This window comes from Elephas maximus, chromosome 19 (assembly GCF_024166365.1).
Source record: "Elephas maximus indicus isolate mEleMax1 chromosome 19, mEleMax1 primary haplotype, whole genome shotgun sequence".
NCBI lineage: Eukaryota > Metazoa > Chordata > Mammalia > Proboscidea > Elephantidae > Elephas > Elephas maximus.
Genome location: NC_064837.1, coordinates 68,287,571 through 68,313,979, shown reverse-complemented (window position 1 = coordinate 68,313,979; position 26,409 = coordinate 68,287,571). Strand labels below are relative to the sequence as shown.

Here is a 26,409-nt window from a genome sequence, read left to right as displayed (position 1 = left end):
AGGGGTGGACATGGCCAAGACCCTGATTTGGACTTTTAGTCTCCAAAACTGTGGGACAATAAACTGTTGTTTGAAGCCACCCACATGTGGTGTTTCTGCTATGGCAGCGCTGGGAGACTAAGACACCCACATACAAAGGATGGAATGAAGTGGCCTCCGGACCCTACCTTCTCTAGCCACTGCCTACCTCTGTTCCATTCTTCCTGTTGATCACTGGGCCCAGTCTCACTGCCTTCTTTCACATCCTCTACCTGGATCCCAGCAGTCCAAACCACAACCCATTATGGGGATGGCACAGGACCAGACAACGTTTCTTTCTGTTGTACACGGGGTCGCCATGAGTCTGGGGCCTACTGGACAGCAGCTAACAACCACCACATACACACTCTTGCCTTAAGAAATTTACACGAGCTGTCGCCTCTGCTAAGATCCCCTTCCCCCAAGTCTATTCATCCCTCAGGGCCTCTTCCCCAGGTCTGTTCATCCTTCAGAGCTTCGTCCAAAAGTCTTCTTCTCCCAGAAGCAACCTCCCAGATCCGAGTAACACTGGTGTGTTTTCTTCCTATCACTCACTGCAACCTAAACTTCTTTATTGGTTTGTTGCTGGGTTTGGTCTTCCTGCCACCCACCACCCAGAATCTGAGCCTGGAGAGTGCTCTGAGCCCCAAAACAGGCCTCGCACCCAGAATGGGATTCCACACACAGTGTTGAAGGAAAGCACGGATGGCATGGGCTGGTGAACTCCAGAGCTTGCAGGCTGGTGGGGGCCACCCAGTATGTGCCTTCCAACCCGGGGTGGGAGCAAAGGTGGCTTGGCCTCCTGGAGAGTTTTCTGGCCTCTTGCCTTCCCATCCTTGGGAACCCTTAAAGCTCAGAACCACCCAAGGCCTTGGCCTCCCCATGGGCTCCTCGGCCCTTTTCTGACTTTCCATCTCACCTGGATAGTCTCTCCCCACTGGACTGTTACTCCAGTCTTTTCAAGTCCTGGATACCCCATCCCCAACCTAAGAACTAGCCGCAGCCCTCCCTGGCATAAGGCAGGTTTCTGTTCTCTGAGAACCAAAACCAAAAACCAAACCCAGTGCTGTCAAGTCAATTCCGACTCATAGCGACCCTATAGGACAGAGTAGAACTGCCCCATAGAGTTTCCAAGGAGTGCCTGGCGGATTTGAACTGCTGGCCCTTTGGTTAGCAGCCGTAACACTTAACCACTACGCCACCAGGGTTTCCATTCTCCGAGAACAGGTGTTGGCAAACTTTTCCTTAAAAAGGGCCAGATATTTGGGGAAAAAAAAAAAAACACTGCCATAAGAGTTGATTCCATCTCATAGCAACTCTACAGGATGAAGTAGAACTGCCCCCTAGGGTTTTCAAGGAACAGCTGGTGGATTCGAACTCCAGGCTTTTTGGTTAGCAGCCAAGCTCTTAACCACCAGGCCACCGGGGCTGCATTTAAACAGCTTCAAATAATAAACAAATAAGCCTGGTTGAGTTCCAATAAAACTTTATTTAGAAAAACAGATTGTTGGCCCGTGGGCTGTAGTTTGCCAAGCCCTGGCTTAGAAAACAACTTCTCCAGGGCTGCAGCCCTGCCTGCCAAGCCCTGGGTTGGGCCCTAGACTGTGTGGCCCTAAAGCTGGGCGAGATGAGGTCCTCCTGGGACCAGAATCCTGAGTGGGTTGGAGCCGCGGGGAGCCCCAAAGGCGTGAAAGTCCTGAAGAACAAATTCGCCAAGCACCAAAGCTCAAATTACCAAGCTCCTGGGGCAGGGGTGGGGGGCCGGTCAGGATTCCCGCATTTATCCGTTAAATTTTTAAATGTTGAAAACTTTGTCATCCAAAACACAAAACTCCACTTGCTCTTGCTCAATGTCTCCCTGGCCACGAAGAGGCCCTGGATAATCTGGCACTTGGTCAACAAGAAGCCAGAGCCCAGATTTCTGGAAATAACCTCCTGGGCAGAGCTGCCTGATTTGTTTCTCTGTCCCCGCCGCCACCAGTGAGAGATAAATGCAGCCCTGGATTTCAGGGGAATCTCAGCCTCTTGTGGCGTGGCAGGCAGCCAGCGCCAGCCCCAGCGAGATGCTACTTGCCTCGTGATCCTGCCCAAAGCGTGGGGAAGCAGGCAGCCAGGCCAGCTCTGTCCCAGGGAATCCCGGGCTCCCGGACCTGCTAGGATGGCCGAGGCAAGAGACTGGTGGGCTCCCTGGCTGAACCCCACTTCCCGCTGCTTCTCACTGCCCAGCCCCTGCAGGGACGTCCAGGCAAAAGGCTGCACGTGTCCAAGTTGACATCAGAGTCTTGGTCCAGACAAGTCTTGCTTGAGACTCCACCAAACCTGACCAGGCCAGAGCAGGTGGACAGGACGGTCTGGACTATGGCCCCAAACCAAAAACCAAACCCATTGCCTTCGAGTCAATTCTGACTCATAGCGACCCTATAGGATGGAGTAGAACTGCCCCATAGAGTTTCCAAGAAGTGCCTGGCAGATTCAAACTGCTGACCCTTTGGTTAGCAGCTGTAGCACTTAGCCACTACGCCACCAGGGTTTCCGGACTATGGCCCAGGCTCGACTTATTTCCAGTCTCCTGGAATTTGGGAAAGAGACTCAAAAGAAATCCCCAAAAGACAATCACCCTTTGTGCCCTTTAGCCTAGGGAGGGCAGTGGGGACCAGAGGAGAGGCTGGGAGTTGCCTCCTCAATGGTCCGAACAGGGAAGGGCAGAGGGAGATCATTCCCCTGCGAGGGCAGGCCTGTGTGGAGCCAGAGGTCCTGTTCCTCCAAAGGGCCAACTGGGACATGCCAGAATGCAGACCCAGTGCTGCCAGATACATCGACTTTTCCAGAGAGAGCCCCAAAGTCATTAGAAGTCCCTGGTTGATGAAAACGGTTAAGTCTAGGCTACTCACCGAAAGGATGGTGATTGAAACTCACACAGAGGTGCCTCGAAAGAAAGGCCTGGCAATCTGCTTTCAAAATGTCACAGCCTTGGAAAAACTCCATAGAGCACAGCTCTGCTCTGCCACACTTGGGGTTACCATGAGTCAGAATCAAGTCTATAGCCACTGGTGCTGGTTTTTATGTGCAATTTCCTAATTCTTAAATGTTGGCCCAAAATTTTAAAAATACTATACAAGCCAGCCAGCGTATCTATGGACTGCATTCAGCTTGCCGGTCTCCACATCCCATCTCTGGTGTATTAAAAATGTCCTGGTACCCTGGGGGACAAAATAAGAGGGAGATTTTCATAACCCCCCTGTTTGCAGCTTTTTTTTTAATAGTATTTTATTGAGTTTGTGGTGAAAGTTTACACAGCAAGCTAGGTTCCCATTTGACAATTTCCACACAAATTGTTCAGTGACATTTAGTTACATTTATCACAATGTGTCAACATTCTCTTTAATTGTGTTCAGTTTTTTCCATCTCTAGGACTCTAGTTTCCCTGCCCCCTTATCTTCTCATCTTTGTTTTTGAGTAATTGTTGACCTTTTGGTCTCATACTGACGGTTTTTAAGTACAGTACTGATCTTACGGGTAATATCCTTTATTTTGTGTATCACTCTGCTATTTCTCTAAAGGGTGATCTCAGGGGATAGGCTCAGTTCTAGGTTTAAAGAGTGTCTCAGGATAATGATAGTCTCAGGGAGTCCTCTGTTCTCTGCTGTTCCAGTTTGTCCGGGTTCTGGGTTTTTTTGTTGTTGTTGTTTTTGTTTTTTAAATAAGAATCTGGGTTCTGCTCTATATTTTTCTCCCATACTATCTGGGACCAACTATTGCAACCCTGAGGAGGACGGTCAGTGGTGGTAACCGGGTACCATCTAGTTCTTCTGGTCTAAGGGTAGATGAGGTCGTGGCTCATGTAGACTTTTTTCTTCTCTGATCCTTTGGTTACTTCCTTACTGTTTTTCTCCTGGCAAGTAGAGACCACTACTTGTGTCTTACATGGCCGCTAGCAAGCTTTTAAGACCCCAGATGCTACTCATTTCACTAGGAAGCAGGCCATGATTTTCGTGAACTATATTCTGCCAATTGACTGAGTTGTCCCATGAGACTGTGGTCCTAAGCCTTCACACCCAGAAAACCAATGTTGGAAGGTGTTTGGTTATGTCTGAGGAGTAAGCGTATCGTACCTTTTGAATGTTGAACCGTGTGACAGTTTTACCCATCCATGAAGTGCATTTTAATTTTTAAAAGCTGCAGAATTCAGGGACTATCCTGATCCACTTCTCGTGGGGTGTAGAATATTCTTATCTTCTCTGCTCTGAGCTCAGTTGAGCTTGGAAGATTGGGCTGAGCTTGGAAGCTGGGGGCTAAGACCGTGGTGGGTAGGAGGGTGCAGTGGAAAAGGGGCACCCTGGAGCTAGGGGAGCATCTGTCTTCCCTCCCAACCTGGGAAAAGGGAGGAGGGAGGACCAGCCAGCACCTGGGGAAAACACTGGAGCCTGGGTCAAAACTACAAAGTTCTGCCACATACCAGCTAGGAGATTTGGGGCCGATGGCAGGACTTCTTTGGACCTCAGCTTCCCATCAATCCAAATGTGTCACTTCCTAAGGGAAGCCCCTCGGATGCCCCCCCCCCCCGTAGATTATTGTTGTTGTGGGCTGTCAAGTCATTCCAACTCACAGGGACCTTACAGGACAGACTAGCATTGCCCCATAGTATTTCCTAGGCTGGTGGGATAGTGGTTAAGTGATGCAGCTGCTAACCAAAAGGTCAGCAGTTCGAATCCACCAGGCACTCCTCAGAAACTCTATGGGGCAGTTCTACTCTGTGCTATAGGGTCACTATGAGTTGGAATCGACTCAACAACAACGGGTTTGAGTTGTTTTTTTTTTTTTAAAGCTACGGGGAAGGAGCTCTAGTGGTACAGTGGTTAAGTGCTAGGCTGCTAACTGAAAGGCTGATGGTTCGAACTCACCAGCTGCTCTGCAGGAGAAAGCTGTGACAGTCTGCTGCTGTAAAGATTCAGCCTTGGAAACCATATGGGGCAATTAGACTCGAGGGCACACAACAATAGCCGTCTTTAAAGGAGCAGATCACCAGGTCTTTTCCCCTGCGGAGCCGCTGGTGAATTCGAACCTCTGACCTTTCCGTTAGCAGCTGAGATCTTAACCACTGCACCAGATCAGGTCTCCCACAGTGTGCTCACACATCTTCTCCTTCATGATGCTTCCTCTTCGTACCAAACCCTAACCTGCTACTGACGAGTCGATTCCGACTCACAGCGACCCCACAGTACAAAGTAGAACTGCCCTATAGGGTTTCCAAGGAGCACCTGGTGGATTCAAACTGCCGACCTTTTGGTTAGCAGCCGAACTCTTACCGCTACGCCACAAGGGTTTCCAATTAGCACAGTTGAAATTAATTCTTGGTGACATCAGCTGTGGAAGGATCTTATCCTCCCAACAAGAATCTAAGCTCCCTCAGGGCCCAGACTATATTCCTGGCACCTAGCTCAATTCATGACACATAGCAAAAGCAGCTGCCGTGGAGTTGACTGCCGTTGGAGTAGCACTGTGCTCCACTGGGTTTTCTTTTTTCCTTGTTTTAATTGCACTTCAGGCGAAAGTTTAATTTCTCATACAAAGATTTATATACATATTGTTATGTGATACTAGTTGCAATCTCTATAATGTGACAGCACACGCTGGGCTTCCCGTGTCCATCCAACCAGCTCCTGTCCCTTTCTGCCTTCTCATCCTGCTTCCAGACAGGAGCTGCCCACTTGGTCTCTTCACGAGTATTATTCTATGTTTTATAGTCCAGTCTAATCTTTGTCTGAGGAGTGCTCCGTAGGGTTTTCAAATGCCTGATTTTTCAGAAGTAGATGCCCAGGCCTTTCTTTCAAGGTGCCTCTGGGTGGACTTGAACCTTCAACCTTTCAGTTAGCAGCTGAGCACACAGACCATTTGCACCACCCAGGGACTCCATGACTCATAGTAGTTGTTCAGTAAGCATCTATTAAAGGAAAGAACGAATGAATGGTTTTATAAAATAAGCATCACAGGAGAAAGAAGTGGCTCCAGGGTGGGTCCTGCCCTCCCCAGGGATCTGGAAGCTGCCAACATTTTGTTTACAACTTCAGGAAACTTAGAGGGAGCTTATGGGGGGGGGGGGGGCAGTGCATGCAGCCCCAGCTAAGAAACCCAGAACTCCATCGCTCTGAGTCAGGGTGAGAGTGGCAGGGACAAGAGAAGGGGCAGGGGCTGGAATGTCACAGGCACCATGTACCCCAATGTCATGCTGTAGAACCACTCCTCCCTGTCCCTGGTGGAGACTCCCACCCACCACTGCTGACCCACTTCTCTGGCATCAAGGCTGCTACCGGCCCCCAGGAGCCAGAGGATGTAGTGTTTACCCTCTGAACTTGTGAGAATGCACGCACCACAAAGTGCACCAATGCGAGGGTCACAGTGCAGAGGGGCCAGGGACCTTCCCACTGGGGTCACACTGACAGGGCTCCAGAGGTCCTTGGGGACCAGGCCACTGAAGGGAGGCTCAGACGCCTCAGGTCGTGCCTGACCCAAGTGCCCGGGGTCAGGACCAGGGGCTCTGGGCTGCCCTGTCTGTTGTACTGTAGGGCGAGTCAAACAGTTGCACGTACCCGGATCCCATGCCAACTCCGACCTCTCTGAAGGTGTCCTGGGAGGCTTGTGTCCCTGTGGGCTGTGCAGCCTCACTCCTGCCCGGCTCACCTCCCTGGGTGCTGCCATTTCAGCTCCAGGCATCGGGCCAGGCCTCATTTGCCTTGCAACCCAGATGGCTCACCACAGCCCAGCTTCCCAGAACTGCTCGGGTCCCCTCCGTCCCTTCCCGGCCGGCCCAGGGCGCAGGCGCCGGGCAGCGGCTGCTTCAGGGCAAAGAGAAACTGCTTTCACTCCAGCCTGGACAGAGTGGGTTTGTTGGCTTGGGGTCACAGTGAGACAACTGGCTGGAGGATAACCCCCTTCTTCCCCCAGCCCCACTCAGAACTTGAAACAGATGTGGATTCCTCCCACAGCACCCCCTTCACGCTCCCTGCACCCATCTAGAGCTGCCCCCAAATCACTCATCTCATGCTCCCCTCCACCAGGACCCCCATGGATGGAGGACTGGCCCACCGAGGCAGGGGTCCTCAGTGCTCAGGCCCAGCCCACTCCTCGGACGGAATCTGAGAAGCAGGGTGGGTGGTGGGTGGTGGGTGGGTTAGTGAAGTGTTTTCTTTCCCTCCCCTCTGCAGATTTTCTGGGAAATGCCAGAGGCCAGCCGGGCCTGGAATGTCAGGCTTGAAAGAACTCCTCCAGCCGCCTCGCCAACATCGGAGCCTCAAACCTTTTCCTTAGCGCAGGGGCCCCTCCCACCAGGAACAAAGGCCCACAAACTGGAATGCCTCTTCCCTCTTCCCGGCCTCAGGCTATTGTCCCAGCCCCCTCTGCCCCCTCCCCAGGATTGTCTGCTGCAGGATGGAGAGTGACCAGGGTCAACCTGGTATGTGACCCCTGAACCTTTGTCCTGTGCAGGAAAGATCATCTCAGCCATAGCTCTGCGGCCAGCAAGGCAGCCCCCCACCACCAGGCCTGGTGGGCAGCATAGAGGGGCAAAGGGGCGCCAGGGAGCCCAGCCCCTGAGCAAGCAAGAGCGCCCTGGAGAGGGGCTTCCAAGAGGTCACAGTGAGATGGAACTGCCCAGCAGCATCTGCCCCAAACTGGCCGACAGAGACGGCAGCTGGAGGCACAAGGACTCCTCCTGTTGCTCCTTGCCTCTAAGCCCATCGCTAGACTAGAAGCTCCAGGAGAGGGGGAACCAGCTTTCTTTTTTTTCCATGCAGGAGACCCAGGTTCCATTCCCAGCGCTTCGTGCACGGCCACCACTCATCTGTCAGTGGAGGCTTGCATGTTGCCTTGATGGTGCACAGGTTTCAGTGGAGTTTCCAACCTAAGGTGGACTAGGAAGAAAGGCCTGGCAATCTACTTCTTAAAATCAGCCAATGAAAACCCTGTGGATCACAAATGGCCTGGTCCCATTGTACAAGAGATCCCCACGAGTCAGGGGCCAACTCTCCACAGCAGCTGACAACAGCAGAATAACTGGCATGTAGTAAAACACAATCAATGATGCCAAGACACCAGGCAATCGACCCCAGAAGGCTTTCCCCAAATCTCCAGCCACTCTTCAAACAGAACAAGTTCCTCACTGCTCTCAGGGTGGGAGTGGGTCCCAACACACACTTTCAGGGAAAATATAAGAGGGATCAACCGCCAGTGGGTATTCCTTTCTGCCCGCGGGTCCTCATAAGAGATGGCCTTGCACGGCAGAAAGCTCATAGTTCTAAAGACGGAGGGAGGCCCTGATCAGCGATTAGCAAATGCTGAGGTCCCAGGCCAGCCCCCTAACTGTCCTGGCTGCAGATGCAGCCACTGAACAAGGGGGTCCACCCCCGGGCTGGCTGGAGGGCCAGAAGAACCTCTGTGCAAGCATGGAAGCTTGTGTTCACAGGCTGGCCCTGCCCCAGCCCCCAGAATCTTGCCCCTGAGGTGGGCGTCCCGAGACTTGGGGAAGAGCTCCACACTGTCACATGCTATGAGTAAGTGGAGCCTTGCAGGCAACTGAAACCACCACGGCGTGCTTCCCCTCCATCGTGAATGAATCTCTTTATTATCTTTATGACCAAGCACCTTTGCCTGGAAATGGGATCCTGACTTCATAGAAATTCTGCAGAGGGAGAGATTAGGAAAAGGCAAGAGTCTTCTAAATCCTTAGACAGGAAAACAGCAGGGTGGGGCAGAGGGGCCAGACCCAGCAGATAGGGACCAGGAGAGACCGCAAACCCTTAGCTTTGTCCTGATTGTGGTGCCTCTCTGCTGGGAGGAGGTGGCTGCCGGGCCCTGGAAGAGTGCCCTATAGAAGCGCAAGTGTCTCCTCCCCACTTCCCAGCAACAGTGGCTTCTCACTCCCTTTGTCTTCAGATTAGCAGGCCCAGTAATCCCATCAGGCTTCCCAGCACCCACACCCTGCATCCCATCCAGATTGGCACCCCTGAGCCCTGGAGGGAGAAACCAGAAGCTACTCTAGAAGAAATCAGGCTGTGTTATCTAAAAGTGATAGAAAATGGAAATGAACACAATCCCCTCTTTTTAAAAAAGGATTTGCTGAGCACTTTCTAGGCACTAGGTCCCAGGGTTACAAAGAAAAAGAAACATGCTCCCTGCCCTCAGGGATGCCACTGGACAAAACCCATTGCCATCAAGCTGATTCTGACTCACAGCGACCCTATCAGACAGAATAGAGCTGCCCAGTAGGGTTTCCAAGGAGCGGCAGGGGATTCGAACTGCCAACCTTTTGGTTGGCAGCCAAGAGCTTAAACACTGTGCCATCAGGACTCCGTAGCTTCTCTCCCATTACCATCAAGTAGATTCCAACTCATAGCAACCCTATAGGACAGAGTGGAACTGCCTCATAGGGTTTCCAAAGAGCGCCTAGTGGATTTGAACTGCCAACCTCTTGATTAGCAGCTCTAGCTCTTAACCACTACAGTACCAGGGTTTCTACCACTGGACAAGTCGTCAGAAATGTGATCTAAGGAACTAAGAGCTACCTGGGGGCTACTGATTCTCTGCAGAATCTTATAGTAGAACTCAGCCAAGGAGTGGAAGGCATTCCCACCCAGAGGGACGCGAACGTGAAAAGACCCAAGCTGGAGAAAGTGGTACCTTGCAGAGGCAGCCTGGAGTCTGAGTAGCTGGAGCCTAAAGTTGTGGGAGGGGTGGCAGCCTATGAAGCTGGAGCTGGAGCAGGGAGCCTTGGACACAATCTACGCTAAGAACTTTGGATTCATCCCGAAGGCAATGGGAACCACTGAAGATATTAGAAAGCCAAAGGGAAGCTTGGCAGCTGGCTGGCGGGACTGTTTGAAGACATGCAATCTTTGGGGATGTTTCTTATATATGAGATCTCAGTTCCCCAAGACCGGAATCCACTCACAGCCACATCTACACCTTAGTGTCCAAGCTGCAGTGGTCCAGCTCTCTCCTCTCCCCTCAAAGACTCCTCAGAGCTTTCAAAATAATAATAATAATAGCTAAAATCCATTGAGCCCTTAGTACATCCCAGGCACTAGTTTAAGCATTTTGCATATACTGACTCGTTAGTCCTCATGACCCTAGCAAGGTAGGTACTGTTACCTGCCTATTTTACAAATAAGGAAACTGAGGCACAGCTGGTGATGCAACACAGCTATGGGGTGGTGGAGCCCCAATAGCAGTTCAGTCTTCTGAGTCAGTATGCAGGGATCCCCCTACAGTCTGGTCCTACCCTCCCTTCCCAGCTCATGCCCTGACCTCCTGGAAGAGGAACTTCTCTAGCCAGGGCAGCCCCTCCCAGGAGCCTGGGCAAGTCTTCTGGCCCTGCCCCTTCTTTGCACTCCCTGGGGCCCACTCTAAGCTCCTTGCCAAGTACACAGGTCTTATCTGCCCCCTCCTAGAGTGCAGGCTCACTTAGGCACCATGAGGTTGGCACTGGGACTCACCTGTTTCAGAGGTATGTTCTCTCCAACAAGACTGGGCTTCCCAGAGCTACAGGGCTGTTTCTCCTGATTACCCGCATCAACCTCCCACTGCCCACGAGTCAAATTCTGACTCATAGCTACCGCAGAAGGGTTCCAAGGTTGTAAATCTTTACTGAAGCAACTGCCACATCTTTCTCCCACGGAGCAAGTGGCTGGTGGTTTTGAACCACTAATCTTTCGGTAGACAGCTGAGCACTTAATCACTGAGCCACCAGGGCTCCTTAGCCTCCACCAATGCCCCCCAAAATGAACTCTCATGGGACTGTATCCCTCATGGGATGTTATCACAACCACATCTTTCTCATGGCACTCACTGCTTTACGTTTCCAGGGTCTGGTCTGTTCTCGTGGCTGGTTCCCTGCAGGATCCTCTGGGCACTGTCTTCCCAGCACACCAGTCTGTGCCTGTCAGAGGCTGCACTCAATGAAGGCCTGTGGAGTGGATGAATGAACCCGACTCTGTCAGAGCAGTGTAATTTACAAAGCACTTTCATATCCATTAGCTCCAGGGCTATTCCTTACGTGTCTTCCTGGTCCTCCACACAGCTCAACACAGAAGTGGACGGTCACGGTGCAGCCTCCTAAGACTCAATGGATGGGAAAGGCTCGGATGAGCTGCCATCAGCTCTGATCACGGCGGGAAGGACAGTCCGTGCTCTGAGACTGCAAACGTATTGAGGGCAAAGACTGGCGCTTATTCATCATCATCCCCCAGTGCTCAGCCCAATGCCTGCTACGTAGCTAAAAAAGAAAGAGTTGTCATTAGCTCCGACTCATGGAGACCTCGTGTGCGTCAGAGTAGAACTGTGCTCCACCGGGTTTTCAATGGCTGCGATCTTTCAGAAAGCAGGTTGCCAGGCCTTTCTTCCAAGGAGCCACTGGGTGGGTTCGAACCTTTCTGTTCGTAGCCCAGCGCCAGTGTTACATAGGGTTTTCAAGACCGTGAACTTTCAGAAGCAGATCCTCAAGCCTGTCTTCCAACGTGCCTCTGGGTGAGTTCGAACCGCCAACCTTTCCATTAGCAATCAAGTGCATCACCACTTGCTGCACCCGGGGACTCCTGCTAAATAACTACAGCCCAATAAATATCTGTGGAATATGTTGGATAAACCAGCTTCCCTCTCTGCAGAAGCAGGCAGGTAGGCTTCCTCCTGAGTTCTGCTTTTCTGATAGATCCCGAAGGGAGACTCGACTGAATTACTTCTGTTTCTCTTACGCTTTGACTTGTAGATTTTTTCTCTTTTTTTTTAATCTCAGATCTCTGATGGGAAAAGGTTATTATTCCTGTTTCACAGAGGGCAAAACTGAAGCCCAAAGATGTGGGGTGTCCTGCCCCCAACCACTCCCTGGGAAGGGGGTGAGAGGTAGACATAGACTGAGGGAAAGAGGTGGGGTGTCCTACCCCCAAAGACTGAGGGAAAGAGATGGGGTGTCCTGCCCCCATCCCACTCCCTGGGAAGAGGGGTGAGGGGTAGACCAAGGACACAGTGGCAAAGGGGTGAGGAGCCTACCACCCCTCCAAGAAGCAATGGAAGGAGCAGGTCTCCGAGTCTAGAACCCCAGCTCCCTGTAGCTAGCATCGTTCCCCGCATTATCCTCAGCCCTGTGGCTGGGGAGGAAGCAAGGCACCCTGAGAGGCAACCAGCCGAAAGCCACCTAGCTGCTTCTCAGGTGTCCCCAGCACCCTGCTGCCTGCCTGTGTGGGAGACAGATTACAAAGCTCTCCATCCTTCCCAAGGCTGGTCATGATTCTCCAAGCCCAAACCAACCAATCATTGCCAACGTGAGTGACCAAGAGCAAAGTAATCTTTCACCTCAATCACCTCCCTTCTGGCCTCCTGGGAATGCTTCCAAACCAAACCCATTGCCATCCAGTTGATTCCAACTAATAGCAAACCTTTAAAACAGAGTAGAACTGCCCCATAGGATTTCCTAGCTGTAATCTTTATGGGAGCAGATAGCAGGTCTTTCTCTCGTGGAGCCATTGGGTGGGTTTGAACCGCCAACCTTTGGGTTAGCAGCCCTGTGCTTAACCACTGCGCTATCAAGGCTCCTTTGGGAGTGATTAGACCCCCACATTCAAGGGATCCTAGGTCATCTGAAGGGGGCTGAACCCCTGAAAACTGCTTTCTGGAAACCCTACCCTCCTGCAGTTTTATTTCCAGGTTTGACCCCAGACGAATGTGCATTCCCGTCTTCAGGCCCTCGGCCTGTGCCCCAGCTCCTGACCCAGCCGTTACTGCTGTCCGCTCTGTTCCAATTCCAGGGCTGGGGCGCGCAGCCCCAAACTTCACTCCATCTGCGGGGACCGGAGTGCCCTCTAGCGGACGCGGAGCGCATAGTGGGGCTACGCTCACCCTCCCGGCGCCCAGCGGCGCCAGAGCACCTGGCCGGACCCACACTAGACCACGCAGGTTTGGAGACCGAGATGAGTGAAAGCGGCTTTTTTTTTTTTGAGGGGCGGGGGAGGTGACTCGTGTTTTTTAGGCAAAGAACCTGGCAGTGCCGATGGGACGAGGCCGGGCAGCTGCCATGCTCCCTCCACCCCTGGGGCGCCCCGGCCTCGCCTCGTGGACGTGCCCACAAGTGACAGTCGCGCGTCCCCCCTCTCGGCTCCCAGGACCGACCACAGCCCACAGCCCGGCCGTGGCGTGTCCCCAGTTCCCCATCGGCAGGCCCAAGCAACCAGGGGCGGCCATCGGAGCTTGGGCCGGCCCGGTGGGGGCGGGGGAATGTCCTCGCGGGGTCCGAGAAAAGGGAAGGGGACCCGGGAGCCTGTCCCGCTCGGCCTCCCAGAACTGCCCGCGCTCCCGGCGAGGCGCCCCCGCCTTTGCCAGAAACTCTGCTTCTTAGAAGGGAGAGGGGGTGGGGGAAAGTGTGAATGAGAAGTGGGGGGCGGGGCACGCGCGGGGGGAGGGGCCGCTGCCAGGAACGCGCCCCGGGGCTGGCGCCGCGCCCGCCGGCCGCCCCTGCCGCCTCGGCCGCGCTTTGTCTCGGCCGCGTCCCTGCTGGTCTTGCCCCGCCTCGGGCCCGCCCCCCGCGCGCAGCCCCTCCCTCGCCGGCGCGCAGCCTTTCAGCGCCGCTGGTAGTGACTAAACATTACAAGAAGAACGGCGGGGCAGTTCCAGGAATAGGGGGGCGGGGCGCCACGGCCGCGTATATACCCGCCGCGGCCTCGGGCGGCTCCGACTCGGATCCCCGCGCCGCCGCCGCTAGCCCGCACGCCGCCCGGCCCCGCGCCCGCGCCGCGGCCATCGCCTAGCCCCGCCGGCCGCAGGGGCAGGCGGGCGCCCGCCCAGCCCAAGGGACGTGCGCGCCCGGCCCGTTTGTGGACTTCCAGGTCGCCAACATCTGGGCGCCGCGCGGGCACCGCTGGCCGCCGCTTGCGTGGGAGCCGTAGGAGGCGCAGCAGAAGTCGGAGACTTCAGTTTGGGACCAGGTAGGCAGGAGGGGCGCGGCGAGGGGGGGTGGCCAGTGGCTGGTCCCGGGCGCTGTTCCCGGTTTCCCCTCCCCTTCCCGGGTCCTTCCCGGCAGGAAGGGACGAGGTAGAGAGCAGGGCGGATGGACGCCGGGGAGCCCAGGTTCCCGGAATGCCCAAGCTGGGGCCGCGGCTTCTCTCTGCCCCCCGCCCTGCCTTGGGTTTCGCCCTCCGTCCCCATCGCCTGAAGCCACCGGACTGAGCGGCGCCCAAGCGTCCCGGGGGCCCTTCTCCGGCTTCCCACCCTGGCTGCGCTCCCGGACACCCAACTTCCGCGCCCGAGTTTTCCACTCGGCGCCCTCCCTGTGCGCGCTGGGGAGACCCCCGGCTGGAGGGGCGGGGCGGCTCCACTGGAGCCCGGGGCTGTAGGTGCTGGCTCTGCTTGAGGAGCGTCCGGGCACTCATCGCGCGCGCTTCTTTTCCGTAGCCCCCCGGGATGCGGTAGCGCGGCCGCTGTGCGGAGGCCGCCAAGCAGCTGCAGCCGCCGCCGCCGCCAAGCAGACCCACGCTGGCTCCGTGCGCCATGGTCACCCACAGCAAGTTTCCCGCCGCCGGGATGAGCCGCCCCCTGGACACCAGCCTGCGCCTCAAGACCTTCAGCTCCAAGAGCGAGTACCAGCTCGTGGTGAACGCAGTGCGCAAGCTGCAGGAGAGCGGCTTCTACTGGAGCGCCGTGACGGGCGGCGAGGCGAACCTGCTGCTGAGCGCCGAGCCCGCCGGCACCTTCCTCATCCGCGACAGCTCGGACCAGCGCCACTTCTTCACTCTCAGCGTCAAGACCCAGTCGGGGACCAAGAACCTGCGCATCCAGTGCGAGGGGGGCAGCTTCTCACTGCAGAGCGACCCTCGGAGCACGCAGCCCGTGCCCCGCTTCGACTGTGTGCTTAAGCTGGTGCATCACTACATGCCACCCGCGGGGGCCCCTTCAGCCTCCTCGCCCCCACCTGAGCCCTCCTCGCCCTCCTCCGAGGTGCCCGAGCAGCCACCTGCCCAGCCGCCCACGGGGAGCACCCCTAGGAAAGCCTATTACATCTACTCGGGGGGCGAGAAGATCCCCCTGGTGTTGAGCCGACCCCTCTCCTCCAATGTGGCCACCCTCCAGCATCTCTGTCGGAAGACCGTCAACGGCCACCTGGACTCCTATGAGAAGGTCACCCAGCTTCCTGGGCCGATACGGGAGTTCCTGGACCAGTATGACGCCCCCCTTTAAAGAGCCAAGGGCAGGGGTCGGGGAGGGGGGCCTGGCGTCCCCCTCTTCCGGCACATGGCACAAGCACAAGAACCCAGCCTGGAGAGGCCCACCGCTCTGGGTGACCCGGGGTGGACAGGCCCCTCCTCCGCCCCGCCCCTGCAGTTGGGGCCGTGGACCTGGAAAGTGTTTGAAGGGAGGGGGAGCGCCACCTGAGCTCCCCTCCCCCACTCCAGCTTCTTTGGTGGAGCCGGCTGGCCTGGTGGGACAATAGCTGCGACAAGTGGATTCTCCTCTCCCCTTCCTTTTCTCCACTCCCCCTCTGTTTCCGAACCGGGGAGACTGCGGGAGAGCTGAACTCTTGAGAAGTGCCGGGGATCATCAAACTTTCCAGAGGAACTTGTTTGCTCTTTAATTTGGTTGAAACCGGAGCAGGTTGTGGGGCCTGGGGAAGGATGGAAGAGAGAGGGGGCCTGGGGGGCCCCAGGGCTGCCAGCTGGCTAAGGAAATGGGGGCCTTTTGCTGCAGATGGGTGTGTGCCCCACTCCCACCGCCCAGTTCAGGTGAGGAGGGTGGGTGCGTGCTCTTCTCCCTGCCTCTGGGGAAAAGGGCAGGGGCGGCCGGGAGGAGACTATATCCTGGTGCGGGACTCCTTCCTGAGTTCTGACCCCTTGATCTCTCCCTCGGGGACAATCGCAGGAAACAGGTCCTGGAGTCCACCTCGGGCAGACAGCCCAGAGACCTTCCCCCGTTTTAAGGGAGAAGTGGCATTTGGAGGGGCTGGCCAGTTACTTTTCTTTCCCCAGCCAGGCTGAAACTTCCAGCACTGGGAGAGAGGGGCGAGCCACCCTTGACCCCCAATAGAGAAGGTGGGGTATTCTGCTTGGCGCCTCCTAACTGTCTGGCTAGGAGATTCACCTTAAATGCTCCCTGTCCCATGGATAGGGATGGCACTCAAGAGGCCATACAATTCTCCAGAGAGCATGGGGTGGTCCACTCTCTGCTGCCCCATGGAAGATGGGTGGGGGGTGGAATCCATACCTTCCACTGAGCGCTAGGAGAATGCCAGTCACTCTGGTTGTCAGCCCAGCCGTATGGGCCGGTCTCTCCTGGGGGAGGAGAGCCACCTGGTCCCCTAGCCCCCCAGGCCCTGCACAGCCCTCCCCCCTTGCCTGGGGGAGGCAGACAGGAAGTCAGAGCCTGGGCTCCTGCCGTCCCCTGCACCCCCCCCCCCCACACGCAGTAGCACTGATCAATGAAAACTTACAGGAATGTGGCAGCCACGGAGTTACCTGGAACTGTTCTTTTTTGGGGGAGGGGGAGACAAAACAAACACAAAAGTTTTCTGCGTTAGTTATTGGAGGTGGATGGGGGCAGCTGTGTGTTGGGGTGTTTTTTTTTTTTTTCCTTCTGTTTTTCGTTCGTTTGTTTTTTTTCATTAATGTTTACAATCTGCCTCAATCACTCTGTCTTTTATAAAGATTCCACCTCCAGTCCGCCCCCCCCCAGGCCTTCCAGGCTGTTCAGAGATGCTTGAAGAACTCAACAAAATACCAATTCAAGTCAAACTTTGCACATATTTATATTTATATTCAGAAAAGAAACATTTCAGTAATTTATAATAAAGAGCACTATTTTTTAATGAAAAACATGACTCGAACTTTCTTCCCCCACTCCCCACCCCTTCTCTGCTTTGCTTTCTCTTTCACCCACGCCCACACTGGATCCAAGGAGAGGGTGCAGGGAGCCACAGAGGGTGCTAGCTCTTCCCCTTTACCAGCGGCCCCAAGAAACTCGGGGCCCCGGGGCGCTGGAACCGAGCGCATCTTCACGTCACTGCGCCCGCCAGTGTGTCACTGACAAGCTAAGGCAATCACCTTGACTGTTAGCACCAGGGGTAATTCCTGCTAGTCTGATTCAGATCTGACCAGAATATGCAAAGCAAGTTCGAAGGAAGCGCTTCAAAAGGCTTGCAGGGAGCAAGCTGAGCTGTGGTCAAAGCTTTTAGAGGCTCCAAGCTATTAGGCGCTCTGGCTTCTCAGGCAGGGAGATAGGTGTTCCCAGAAAGCCCAGACAACTGGATCCTGATGGTGACCTGAGACCTCTGCACATCAGGGTTCACGGGAGGTGGGGGAAGGGGTGAGCCAGCTGCAAGCCCTGCAGGCAGCTGGGAAGCTTTCCGGGGGTCCAGGTGTTCCAGGGCTACCCAGCCTCTGCTCTCCCCACACCTCCACTTTCCCTCGTTCCTCGCTGCTCCAACCTGAGTGCTAGACAGAGAGACTCCGCCTCCCAATCAGCGCCATCTATTCAGTTTTCAGGCAGGCAGTCCTGGGCCCTAGGCACTTAGAGGCTACCTGGTTGAACCCTCCCAACCACCCCACAAACAGGTGCTGTCAGACCATGTTTTCTGACCCAGGAGCTGTGGGCTCCATGTGAGCAGGGCTGGACTGGTCACTTGTGGTGCCTAGAGCGGGCTCAGTAAATATTTGTCCACTGAACGGAGGCAGTGACTGGGGTGCAGGGAGGTTAAGCAACCTGCCCGAGGACACATCCCTTGGGAATGTGGGGAAGAAGTAGGATTGAAACCCAAACCAAAATACCAAACCCACTGCCATTGAGTTGACTCCGACTCATAGAAAGCCAAACCCAAAAAAACCAAACCTACTGCCACTGAGTTGATTCCAACTCATAGCAACCCTATAGAACAGAGTAGAACTTCCACATAGGGTTTCCAAGAAGCGCCCGGTGGATTCAAATTGCCAAACTTTTGATTAGCAGCCATAGCTCTTAACCACTATGCCACCAGGGTTTCCCAGAGAAACCCAGGAGTTTTAGTCCCCAAATCCATGGACTTCCTGCCTTCCTAAATGCTAAATATGTGCCCATGGTTGCCCACAATGAGCCCTCCCTGCAAAGCCAAGAGGGTAGTACCCCCCCACCACCACCCCCCTGAGGTCCCAGCACTAGAAAAAAAAGTTCTGGTAAAAACGAACATCTATGTGGCATTTCCCTTCCGTATCTGTTCCTCACCCAGATCCCAGACCTAGCAGCTGGGGGGATGAGTGTAATTCCCCAGGTAGGGGCCCTGTTTCCCGCTCTGGGCCTAAGATGCCCACAACAAAAGCCAGAGCCCTTTTCCGGACACCCAATAAGCTGCGCCAGGAATCCGTGTCCAAAAGGCAACACGGAGAGCAAATAAACAAAGTCATTTTTCTTTCCCATTTCCTGGACTTTTGGAGAAAACGACCTAAAATTTCGAGAAAGGGCCAGGCATGAGACAGGTTCTGCACAGAGTCGCACAGAGCAAGTGGAAACCAGCAGCTCGGTACTAGGAATCCGGACCCAGGTAGAGCCACTTTCCCAGAGCACAAGGGCGGGGGCGGGGGGAGATTCTGGGTCCTCCCCAAGGATGAGATCCTGGGGACACCCTGGGCCTGCCGGCCTGCAGCTCCTCTACCACTTACCTTCCTGGGGAGAACGCTAGGCCACACGGGCTGGAAGGATGACAGTGAGCCAGAACCATCATGGCACCTGGCGCTCAGTGTCACCGTCCTTGGCACCAGACACAGCTGGTTAGCCGGGTATTCAGCTTTCATAGGAAAAGAGCTCTCCAGGCCCAGGGGGAAGCTGTTCTCCTTGTCCCCTGGATGTTGAGCCTTGATTTGGGGGAGACAGGGAGGCAGGAAGGCGCCTGGCTCTTTTCCTGACACGCAGCTCCCGGCCCACCCTGGCCTCCTTCCCAAGCCTTTCTCTGTCTCTCCATTTTCAGTTCAGCAGCACCTGAATCAGCCCCCTGGTTTTGCAGACAAGGAAACTGAGGCCCAGAGAGGGGAGATGGCCTGTTCATGTTCAGGGCAACACCAGGGCAAAAATCTCCTGGATCGTTCTGCTCACTGTTCTCTCCTTCCTTTCTCTTTTCATCCCACTCCCTTAGGTTCCCGAAATCTTTCCCTACTGCTCAACCTTTGGAGGGGAGGACACCCCTCCTCCAAACAACTTAGTGGAGGGCCCCTGTCCTGGCCGCCAGAGGAGGGGTGCCCCTGGTCCCAAGATGGCTAAGACGTACTCCGCACGGAGCGGAACAATTCCCTGGAGCTAGGGCAGGTACCCCTGCCCCTCCCTTAGCAGGTTAGAGCTGGGGGTCCTAGGCGCCAGAAAAGAGGAGGTTGCTGCTCCCAGCCCCCTGTATCTGCCTGCATCATCCCACTCCTGCGGTCCTAGAGCCCCCCTAAGGGGCCCTCCCCTCTCCCCGGGGCTCTTCCGTGCGGGCCTCCTTGGCGAATTAGCGTCAGGAATGGGAAACTCAAGGTCCGCTCTGGGGGGAGGGCGGGAAGGAGACCCCTGACGGGGGAGGCTGGAGATGGAAGATGTCAGCGTCCGAGCAACGAGGACGGGTGTTGCGGGGGCACGGCGGGGGTCCCAGGCAGCGAGCTGGTCTTCACGGGGACAGGGAGAGCCAGGCACCGAGTCTGAGAGGAGACACGGCCAGCGGGGTGGGGGCGGGGACCGGGCGAGCGTGCCTGCAGAGGGGCGCAGGGTCCAGGCCGCTGGGGGGCAGGAGTCCCGGCCGGAGCCCCGCCCCGCCCCGCCCCGCCCCGCCCCCTCCCGTTTAGGCGGCAGTCGGGCGGGTGAGTGCGTCGCTGCGAGGCCGCCCTCTGCCAGGAAGAGTCGCTTCCCGGACACCGCGGGAGCCCTGGCGGAGCTATGCGAAGAATGTCGCCGCCAAGCGCGGGGGGCGGGGGCCTCCGCGGCCTGCCACGCCCCTGCCACGCCCCCACGGGGCCCGCCCCGCCCCGCCGCCGGTGCGAGCGCGTCGCCATGGCAACGGGATTACAGGCGGAGAGCGCTGTTTATTCTCAGCCGAGTGCCAGGAAATTCGGCCCGGAGGCTGCCAGGCGCACCTCCCTGGGGTGGGGGGCGGGAGAGGGCGGGGACGGGGCGGGTCGGGCCCCCCCTGCTCGTGGGGGAGGACGGAGGCAGGCATTGGTCATTTCGGGTCACTGACCCTCCGAGGGGAGGCGGCCTAGGAACCCCTGACTCACCTTACCCCCCGGAGGCTGAGGTGACCCTGCAGGCCGGCAGAGCCCCCCGCCCCAAACACGTGCACTATGTCCGGGGGTCCTGCCCTTGGGGCCCCCGACCCCCACGAGATCATTCATCCACTCATTCATTCATTCGCTCACTCATCCCTTCACTCGACCGATACCTATTGAACAAATCCTAAGGGCCAGCGTCGAACAGGACAAGCCTCTGGCCCGTGAGGTTTAGGTTTAGCGGAGCGACAAGACAACGAAGTGGTAAACACATAAATATGCACGACTGCTCTTTCTGCCACGAGAAGCTCATCCCTCCCTCAGCTCGGGCACCCAGCTCGTCCCGGAAGTCCGGCAAATCGGGGCAATGGGTCACCTGACCCTCATGTCAGAACAAGTCTATTTGAGAGATGGAGAAACTGAGGCCCTGAGTGCTGGGGCTAGTTAGGGAGAGACAGCCGGAGGGCCTATGGAAGCCCTAGCCCGGAATTTGGGGCTCTTTCTGCTAAACCGTTTTCATGGTCCAAGCCCCCAGCCAGGCCCTCCAGAAAAAACACAGGTGACGACAAGCCAACTCGACTGGGACTCCTGAGACTCCCCGCACAACTGTGCTCCACAGGGTTTTTGGTGACTGATTTTTCAAAAGCAGACCTCCAGGCCTTTCTTCTGAGGCACTTCTGGGTGAACTCAAACCTCCAACCTTTCAGTTAGCAGCTGAGCACCGTAGGTAACCCACTGGTAACCATTTGCACCACCCAGGGACTCCCAGGCCTTCCAGGGTGTGGACGAAGCTTCTGATTCTGGGTTGCTACCCCCAGCTCTTCCGAATGGAAGCCCTGAGGATGGGGGGGAGGGTGCGGGGTTGGGGAACGGTCTGAATGATCAAACCCCTCCGGAGGTGAGTCTGAGACCACTAGCTGCCGCCTTCGGGGAAAAGAAGCCCAGCTTCTCCTCTTCCTGGGAGAGGGAAATCCCTCCTGGAGCCTTGACTAAGCCAGAGCTGGGAAGTCAGCAGGGTGGGAAGGCCTGGAGCTTACTGCCTGCTCAGCGGCAGGCTCAGACAAGTGTGGCCCTTCCCTCTCCCTGGGGCTCCAGCCACTCAGCCCTGGGCCCGAGGACATGGGGATGGGGGAGGGGGACTGTGCTTCCTCCCCCAGGGCTGAGCCCTCCCAGCTGTGCTGTGCTGGGAACAGGCCAGGCGTTTGTGAAATCCCAAGCGAGCCTGACCCGTCATGAGCCCTGACTGTGGGAGCCGGTGTGGGGAGGGGTGGGGGGCTGTTCCCAGAAGCGGGGAGAACTCTGGACTTCCCACTCCGGAGTGCTCCGGTTGCAGCACAGCCTTAAGCAACAGCGTCAGCCTGGAAGGCTGGTGGCCCAGAGAAGCAGAGGCTGGGGCTCTTCTGGAAAGAGGCCAGGACTCTGGATGCTGAAACCACAGACTGCCCTTCCTGAGACGGTCCCCACCACTCTTCCCTCTTCCTAGCATCGAAGGCTGATAACCTCCCAGACCAGAAAAGGAAAGCAGCGTTCCTTATTCACATGGGACAAGAAATGCATTTCCTCTAGCTCACCTTCCCTCCCCCAAATCTCAAACCCTAGAAATCTTTCCTACAAAAAACCTCAGTTACTTAGTATCTACAGTGTACAGGCTGTCAAATGATGGTGTTATCCTTAGCTGCAGTCCAGTCCACCTTGCCCCCTGACTCATGGCGACCCCATGTGTTACCGAGTAGAGCCGCTCCATCCATAGGGTTTTCTTGGCTGAGTCCTGTTGGATGGTACGCTGCTTCAGTGCTCAGCTGCTAACATAAAGTTCAAAACCACCAGCTGCTCCGAGGGAGAAAGATGTGACAGTCTGCTTCTGTAAAGATTTACAGCCTTGAAAACTCTATGGGGCAGTTCTACCTTGTCCTATAGGGTTGCTATGAGTTGGAATCAACTCGACAGCAAGGGGGTTTAATCTTTATGGAACCAGATTACCAGGCCTTTCTTCCACAGAGCTGCTGGGTAGGTTTGAACTGCCAACCTTTCAGTTAACAGCTAATCCAAACCACTTGTACCACCCAGCCTCCTTGCTGAAGGTACAACCCATTACCATCGAGTTGCTACCAACTCATAGCGACCCTATAGGACAGAGTAGAACTGCCCCACAGGGTTTCCAAGGAGCAGCTGGTGGATTCAAACTGCTGACCTTTTGGTGAGCAGTCGTAGGCCTTAACCACTGCACCACCAGGGCTCCTGTTGAAGGTATAGATATGAAATATAAAGTCCATGAGAACCCCACCCCCAGGAGGCCACTGCCTTGCATAGCTCTGGGGGCACTGTTCACAATGCGACATTAGCGAGGTTGTGCCGTGGAGGCGGTAGACTACAGAGTCCCTGAATTTGAAGGTGCACTAGCAGCACCTGACTCTTGTCCGACCGGCGCCCCAGGTGGTGCCAGCACAGATGGAAGTGCCGTTCTGGGCACTGCTCCAGATGCTGGAGATAAATGACAACCAGGAAATATTCCAGGCGCAAGAAGCTCACAGCCTCAGAGGGGAACCAGACGTGAAAACCAAGAAGTATCCTAAAAAGGAATGGATGTAAAAATGCAGTTGTATACAGGGTACAGCTGGGGGTGCCCAGGAGGAAATGACTTGTAATGACTTCCCAGAAGAGGTGACGTGAGCACTAAGTCGAGACGGCAGGTGCTCCCTCCACGGGTGCAGGAGAACAGGGCATTCTAAGTATCAGAAACAGGGAAACGGGCCGGAAGTGGGAAATCTGGGGGAACTTTGAGAAGATTTGGTATGTCCTCACTGCGCACTTCTCTTCTGAAATTTTGCTGACTCTGGTACACAGTCCATCCCTGCAGGATCTACTCTGGTTCCCCTTGGTACTGCATGCCAAGCTGGGTTTCCAAACCCTTCTGGCTCTTCCAAAACCCACTGGAAACCTTATCTGCTTTAACACTCTCACCTTTGCAGGTTGCTCCTGATGGTTGGGTAGAAGCCGGTCTTCTTTAACACCACTCCATTCCCACACAGGAAGACATACTTCCTCCTTCACAGAAATCTCCTCACCTGCCCACCTGCCCACTACACACGTCCCTTCTGTGCCCACCAGAGTGTTTGGGTTTGTCCCTTGCACCCACCCATATCTTGGAATTCTGCCTCTCTTCTGAGGCTGCTTCCTTAACTGCCTTCTCTCTGGAGCTGACCTTGATGCCTGCAGGCCTGGGGACCTCTCTTCCAATGCTTGCAGCTTGCACCATTCATTCATTTAGCATTGGGTTATAAGGTGGCATTGTCTCCTGATTTCGTTCCAAACTAGACTGTGAGCTCTCTGAGAAAAGGCACTCGCTGATATTCATTCACAGCAATTGTTTATGGAATGCCTACTCTGCACCAGGGAGTCCCTGGTAGTGCAGACGGTTTGCACTTGACAACTAACCTAAAAGTTGGTGCTTCAAATCAGCCCAGCACCACAGAAGAAAGGCCTGGTGATCTGCTTCCATAAAGGCTATATAACCAAGAAAACCCTATGGATCAGTTCTATTCTGTAACACACGGGGTTGCCCTGAGACGGAATCAGCTCAACGGCACCAGGTTTTTTTGTTTGTTTTCTATACCAGACACTAATCTTCTGCTCTTTCATGTTCTTCGCTAAGTCCAGCACAATGCGGGGCACCCACTAGAAGCCCGCTGAGCACTTGAGCGGTGGCTGCGCCCCCCCCCCAAAAAAAGCCCTTTAGATATTGAAATATTATTTAATTCATTTGTAACTTTTTACTTCAAGAAGCAAACAGGTATCTTTTATTGTTAATGCCTTATATTTGCGTAAGAGGCACTTTTTTGTTTTTTTCAAAACGCATTCTGTCTCACGCCATCCTCCTGCACGCCTTCGATGTAAGCAAAAACCAAGCTAAACCCGCCACCTTCAACTCAATTCCGACTGACGATGACCATGTAGTCAGAGCAGAACTGCCCCTACAGGGTTTCCAAGGAGCGGCTGGTGGATTCCAACTGCCGACTTTTTGGTTAGCAGCCATAGCTCTTAACCACTGTGCCACCAGGGCTCCAGATGTGAGTAAGGCAAGTATGATAAAATATATCGCATTTCCTTAGGAGCAAACTCAGGTATAGAGGGATTTAGGGTCACCCTAAATCACACAAGACCTCTTTAAGCTGTTGAAACACAAGGATGTCACCTGGAGGACTAAGGTGTGCCTGACCAAAGCCATGGTGTTTTCAATCACCTCATATGCATGCAAAAACTGGCCAATGAATAAGGAAGACCGAAGAAGGAAGAAGAATTGACACCTTTGAATTGTGGTGTTGGTGAAGAATATTGAATGTACCATGGACTGCCAAAAGGACGAACAAATCTGTCTTGGAAGAAGTACAACCAGAATGCTCCTTAGAAGCAAGGATGGTGAGACTACATCTCACGTACTTTGGACATGTTATCAGGAGGGATCTGGAGAAGGACCTCATACCTGGTAAAGTAGAGGGTCAGCAAAAAAGAGGAAGATCCTCAAGGAGGTGGATAGATACAGTGGCTGCAACAATGAGCTCAAGCATAACAACAATTGGGGGGATGGTGCAGGACTGGGCGGTGTTTCTTTCCCTTGTGCATAGGGTTGCTATGAGTTGGAAGCGACTCAGCGGCGCCTAACAACAACAACCAAATCACACAGATAATTGGTGGTAGAATCAGGCTTAGAATATCTGTCACCTGACTTCACAGTGTCCTTTCCTCCAAAGTCCCTGGGTGGTGGAAACAGTTAACATGCTGGGCTACTCACCGGAATTTTGGAGGTTTGAGTCTACCCAGAGATGCCTTGGAAGAAAGCCCTGGAGATCTACTTCTGAAAGATCAACCATTGAAAACCCTGTGGAGCACAGTTCTACTCTGAGACACACGAGTTGCCATGAGTCTGAGTCAACCCCATGGCAAGTGGCTTTAGTTCTGATACTTTCTACCACTGCTTGTGCCTGTGTACAAGCCCCACCACCCACTACTGTCGATTAGCCGATACTGTGAAGGCTCCCAAGGGACCCATATGGTGGCTGGGTCCACATCGGCTGTAACTGGAGTCCAGGTCAGCCCTGGCGACGGTCCTGGGGCCATCATTCCATCCACCTAGACTCTTGGTGGCTGTAGAGAACACCAGAGTCATTCTGTCTCCCAGCAGGCAGGAGCCTCGGATGTCCAGGGCTGGTGCTGGCAGTGGATATACAATCTCAAGGAAACCCGAGCTAGATCTCTGGCCAGCCCAGCGTCCAGGGTTTTGCTTGAAGCCTCAGAAAACCCCAGTGTCTCCCTAAACCATCCTTTCTGAAATCCTGGGAATGGAAGAAATGGAATTCCATGCTCCTTCCTGTTCTAGAATTCTAGAAAAGGCAGCTGAAGGGAGAGGAGCCAGCGTTGGGAGGGAGGGAGGCAGGCATCTAAGCCTGGTCCTTCAGCTATTCACTACCCTTTTCAGTGCCCATTGGCACCCATGAAAGTAGGCAGAAAGGCCACCCAGGAGACCCTCAAAGACCAGCCAGCATTGCATCATGTGGTGGGCAGTGAACGGCTATAGAATACCACCCTACATGTTGGGGCTTCCCCACTGGAAGTCCTCAGGCCATTGCGGGGCTGGGGTTTGGCAGAGAACTCCACGGAGACCCTGCCCAGGGCTCCAGCCAGAGCCCTAGAGTGGAAGGAGAGGAGCCCAGGAGCACAGCTGGGCCCTCCTACAGGCCCACTGCCAGGCCTCTCCAGTGAAAGACAAGGAGCTGAGAAGGTCAGCCAAGGGGCCCAGCTGCAGCGAGAGACCTCGTGCCCACAGCAGGAGGGGTCTGAGCTGGTCAGTCTTGAGTGGGGGAGGGGACTGGCCTCCACTGAGCACACAGTGCCAGGCCCTGGGGCTGGCACCTGGGGGCTGTCAGCCTGGGCTCTTGAGCCGGTAGGGTACAGATCTGGAGAGGAGCCAGTTAACAAAGCCAGAGATACAGGGTGGAGGCCGCAGGGCCTCACAGAAAGATGGGAAGTGGCCAGATGACTGGAGAACTTACTGGACATGTATGTGGGGTGTACAAGCTGCTGCGTGCACATGCCGTGCTTGTCTGGAAAGGTGACAGGCAATACCGTCACTCGGATGTGATGTGCACGCTGGGTTCTCTGTCCATGGGGT

At 55.2% G+C, this 26,409-nt stretch overlaps 1 protein-coding gene across 1 annotated transcript; it reads left to right on the top strand.

Moving 5' to 3' along the window:
- Window positions 1-13,777: 13,777 nt before the first annotated feature.
- SOCS3 (suppressor of cytokine signaling 3) lies at window positions 13,778-16,717 on the top strand. The gene is made up of 2 exons (XM_049859142.1): window positions 13,778-13,982; window positions 14,449-16,717. The coding sequence occupies exon 2, from the start codon at window positions 14,545-14,547 to the stop codon at window positions 15,229-15,231; it is 687 nt and encodes a 228-aa protein (XP_049715099.1). The 5' UTR covers window positions 13,778-13,982; window positions 14,449-14,544; the 3' UTR covers window positions 15,232-16,717.
- The last annotated feature ends 9,692 nt before the right edge of the window (window positions 16,718-26,409 follow it).